This window comes from Macrotis lagotis, chromosome 3 (assembly GCF_037893015.1).
Source record: "Macrotis lagotis isolate mMagLag1 chromosome 3, bilby.v1.9.chrom.fasta, whole genome shotgun sequence".
NCBI lineage: Eukaryota > Metazoa > Chordata > Mammalia > Peramelemorphia > Peramelidae > Macrotis > Macrotis lagotis.
Window position 1 is genome coordinate 303,567,214 of NC_133660.1, and position 4,964 is coordinate 303,572,177.

The 4,964-nt window shown below is 31.0% G+C and overlaps 1 protein-coding gene across 1 annotated transcript; it reads right to left on the reverse strand.

Moving 5' to 3' along the window:
- Nucleotides 1-2,280: 2,280 nt before the first annotated feature.
- Nucleotides 2,281-3,240, reverse strand: LOC141517068 (olfactory receptor 4A47-like). Its single transcript, XM_074227998.1, has one exon. The coding sequence runs from the start codon at nt 3,238-3,240 to the stop codon at nt 2,281-2,283; it is 960 nt and encodes a 319-aa protein (XP_074084099.1).
- Between the last annotated feature and the right edge of the window lie 1,724 nt (nt 3,241-4,964).

Here is a 4,964-nt window from a genome sequence, read left to right on the forward strand (position 1 = left end):
ATATTACTAAGTGATTGGTATAATAAATTTCTTAGTACTAAGTGAGAGATAAATGCTAGCTATTATTTTATTCATTATTATCACTAACACTACCACCACCACCATCTTAAGTCCCAAATCTGTTTTATGTTGTCAGGACTGGAGAGCATAACAAGGATGAATGAAAGGTCTAGTTAGCAAAGTAAACAGACCACCATAGTAATCAATGAAGACCATACAAAGGCATTAGAGAAACAATGAAGCACATCACAGCAGCCTTTAAAAATAGCACCTATGATATATCCATTTAGAACTGTTTTGGTGACCTGAAATATGCAAAAGAAACTGAACAAATTCATATAATACGAAATGAGATCCCAACATTCATGCAGGAAGTGTCTAATGGTATGAGATTAAATGAGTTGTTGAGCATAATCATTTAGATATAACAGATACCCAATATAGGCACCATCAAACTTCTAGTTGAAAACTCACATAGTCATAATGTTGAAGCAATATCAAGCAGTTTTCCAATTACAGAAACCTGGAAAAAGTGTCAAAGTTTTGTAGAAAGAGGACAACCTATATAAACTTTCCTGTTGTCCTCACTGCTTTTGAAGTGATACAGAAGAAGATTTCATTGAGATTATTATTTGGGTAGATTTACATTCACAAATATCGTTATGCAACTACAAAAATATGTTATATAAAATTTCAGCTGTACCACAATCGACAGGACATCAAATATAAATTAAAACTAACAGGCAACTATGTCTTTATGACATCCTATTCTGGGACACTTTCTATCAGAATTCAAAGAAAAAGATAAAATTGATTATTTTTCTTCATTCATAATGTTAATAATAGTTATAAAGGTTAAAAGAGGTTAAATGATTCAAAAAGTTGTCAGTTCATTCAAACCTAGTACTTCTATACTACAACTTCATTTTTGAAAAATATGGGACAATAAATACCAATTTAAAGTTTAATTATTGATATTTTTAATATCACTATAAGCAATTACAATTTATGATTTGACTTTAAAAGATAATATCACATCTTTTTATGATTAGGAGCTGCTAGAATAATAAAAAATTTACCAGTTAAAAGCAAAATATTCTTATTTTTCCAGATTTACATTACATTGGTATGTCATTTTAGAATGATTACTTTAAATTTTTCATGTGAAGGTGATTGGTTTATAATAAAAATGTAGAGCAGCAGTAGCTTCAAATTAACAATGAAATTTTTTCTCTTATATGAAATTTCCATTCCCAAGCCACAAACATCATATCACATATTAATTCCTACAATTAAACATATTTGACCAATATCATTCACTGCATGATTTTTGATTTTTGTTGAAGAGATTACTCTTAAAATTTCACTCAAAATCAATTGATATTTTCCTGATGAAACATGATGCTTTTTAAAATTTCACTTTTACTTCCAAAAGATCTCTCTCTCTCGATCTCTCTCTCTCTTTCTCTCTCTCTCTCTCTCTCTCTCTCTCTCTCTCTCTCTCTCTGTGTGTGTGTGTGTGTGTGTGTGTGTGTGTGTATCCCTCTACCACTCACTAAGAAGGCAGTAAATGCAGCGTCCAATATACATTTGATGTTATGCAAAATATATCTGCAATACACGTGTTTTTCAATTTATTTAATTTTTAATTTTTCCACAGCTTCATGCTAAAGTAAGTTTCAAGATTTACTTTCAAAACCTTGAGTTCAAAGTTCTCTTGCTTCTTTCCAACCCATCCTCCCATTGAGAAAGCAAGTTATTTAGTCTAACCAGGAAAAACATTACTACAATAGAAATGTTATAAAAGTAAACCTCTCCTCCCCAAAAAGTAAAAGAATCCTCAAGAAAAATAAAATGAGGGGAAAAAATTTCCATTAGACATATCGCAGGATAAAAAAGAAAGGAAAAGAAAGAAAAAAACTTATACTTTCATCGGTAATCACAGCCCATTATTTTTCTTTCAAGAACTGGATATCATTTTTCATCAAACCATGATACTCTTAAAGAATAGCTCCATTGGGACAGTTAGGTGGTGCTGTGGATAGTGTACTGGCCCTGGACTCCATTGGACCTGAGTTCAAATTTGACCTCAGACACTTAATATTTATATGATTTTGTGATTTTTTTCTAAGTCACAACCCCATTGCCTTGCAAGCCCCCCCCCCAAAAAAAAACATAGCTCTATCACCAACAGAATTGCAATTTCTTCATCTATTCAAGATTAACTTTCTTACCCTCAAAAACAAAGTTTTAGGAATATAGGAATTCTCTTTTGGAGTATTACTGCTTGACCAAGACATCCATTATCTTTCTGCCAGGCATCATTTTTCTCTTCCAAAGCTTCCTCATGGCATTTTTCATGTCCTTGTTTCTCAAGGTGTAGATCAGAGGGTTCAACAAAGGAGTGAAGATAGTGTAAAAAACAGTTAAAGATTTATCAACGGGGAAGGTACACACAGGTCGAACATACATGAAAATACAAGGGACTAAGAAGAAGACTACAACTATGATGTGGGAGATACAGGTAGAAAGGGCCTTTTGTCGTCCTTCTGAACTTTGGTTCTTCAGTGAATATAGAATGACCCCATAGGAGATAAGCAATAGAAAAAAGATAATTGTGCATATCACTCCCCCATTAGCAATCACCATAATACCAATTATATAGGTATCTGTACAGGAAAGTTCTAATAACGGGTACATGTCACAAAGGAAGTGATCAATTATATTGGGTCCACAAAATGGGAGCCTAATAATAAAAAGGAGCTGAACCAATGAATGCATGAAGCCTCCAATCCAGGACACCACCAACAGCAGAACACACACACGCCATCTCATAATGACCACATAATGCAAGGGTTTACAGATGGCTACATAACGATCATAGGCCATAAAAATTAGGAGGAAAACTTCAGCCCCACCAAAAAGGTGAATAAAGAAAAGCTGAATCATGCAAGCTTGGAAAGAAATGGTAGCCCTTTCAATAAGCATATCTAAGATCATTTTAGGAACAACAACACTAGAATAGAGAGTATCCATAAAAGACAAGAAGGCAAGAAAGAAATACATAGGGGAATTTAAGCTCTTACTACCAATGATAGTTATCATAATCAAAATGTTGCCCACCATAATTAAAATATAGATGATTAAGAATACAAAAACTAGTAACTTTTGAACATCAGGATTCTGGGTAAGCCCCAAGAAGACAAACTCTGTTACATTATTATTATTGTTGATTTCCATGGGGTTTTTTTTTTGGAGGTGGGAGAAAGAGAAAGAAAGAGTTTATTATCTAAATCATCAGACTTATAGTAGGGAGAGCCTTGAGTTCAGTTTTGGCATGTGGTCTTTTTCAAAGACAATCTACTTAACCTTTCTGACATTCCTCACCAGAATGTTTCACAGAGCTTTTGTAGTAGAGAGGAGAAAGAAGAAATTATATATATATATATATATATATATATATATATATATAGTCTGCAAATTTTAATTTCCCATATAAAAGTTGGTTATTCTTCCATGTTCACAGCAGTCATATATTTATCTGCAAAGATAATTGTGAAAAATTAATTTTTTATTGAATCCAATTTACATATTTTCTCAATATGTTATACCCTCCCCTTGTATCAGAAATATGGAATGCACCTTATTCGTGGTATCTCTTCTTCATATTAAAGGGAAGGAGGTACATTTTCTCAAATATTTCCTATAACAAATTTGATAATTTTAATTATATTCCCCTCAGTAATTTTTCATTTATATTGCTGTCAATATTATAGATTCTTTTTACATTTTCCTGTTTTATTCAGCTTTAATAAAATTCTTTTTTTCTCTAAATTTCACTTATTCATATTTTCTGATGAGAAAAATATATTCTGTTTATTTAAATATTCCCCAATAAATGGGCACCTATATTGCGTTTGATTTTTCTCATTACAGAAAGTACATTTGATACATAAAGGATCTTTTACTTCAATTCTCTTGGGTGACAGTTTTCCCATTTCCAGTGGCTTAAGCATTTATTTTCTTTTTGGAAATATGATCTTTTTAATTTACATATCCATGCCCTTTTATAAATTCCAAAAACTTTCACTTCAATAGCATAATTCTCATGAAGGAAAAAATTTTTTTAGTAATTTCAGCGGAAAAGAAGTTGTCACAGAAAAAAAAATAAGATGATCATTCAAAGTACCCAGATCACCTACAAGATAAGATTTATATTTTTAATTAATTAAATATTTTCCTTAAATAAAATGTGGGTTATCTAAATGACCTTCCATAGTGAGTTAAATCCTCACAGCACCTAGTATCATTCATTCAATTGAGATTAGTTAGTTCCATTGCAAACTATAAGCATTTTTATTTGCCATAAAACTCTTACAAAAAGGTAAGTAGTTCATCAAAAGATATCACCTTATACTATTACTGACATTTTTCCAAATATGGGTATCAAATTCTAAGTTTGAAGGTATGATGAATAACTAGTTTATTTATACTAAAGGTATACATTATAGAAATAGCAAATAATAAACATTAAATAAATGTAAAAATAGTAATTATTATAAGATTATAATCATCATCATACATTTCAACGTGGAGAGAAGTGAAAGAGACCATGCATTCTTCTTCTCTACAGTTTGAAACTATTCTTTTATTAATACCCAAAGAGATCACTAAAATCTATTCTAAAATCAGTAGCAGATCCCATTTTCTGAATGTTTTGTGAAGTTCAATTTTAATACTTTTCTAGTCCCTTTGCAAAGATGTCACTTCATATTAAATAATTCTATAAAGTGTCTCATGTGTTTTATATCTTAAAATAATTGGTTGAATTATTCAGTTTCTTCCTTTATATTCTTTAATTAAAGAAATTAACAGTGGTCATATGAGAAGATTACCACCAAAGATTTTTGATAGTGGTTTAATTTCCTATTTTGATAACATGATTCTTTTCCATTTCCTTCTGA

Excerpts from the sequence above, each read along its gene's own strand:
- LOC141517068 (XM_074227998.1), bottom strand. The coding sequence starts at position 3,240 with ATGGAAATCAACAATAATAATAATGTAACAGAGTTTGTCTTCTTGGGG.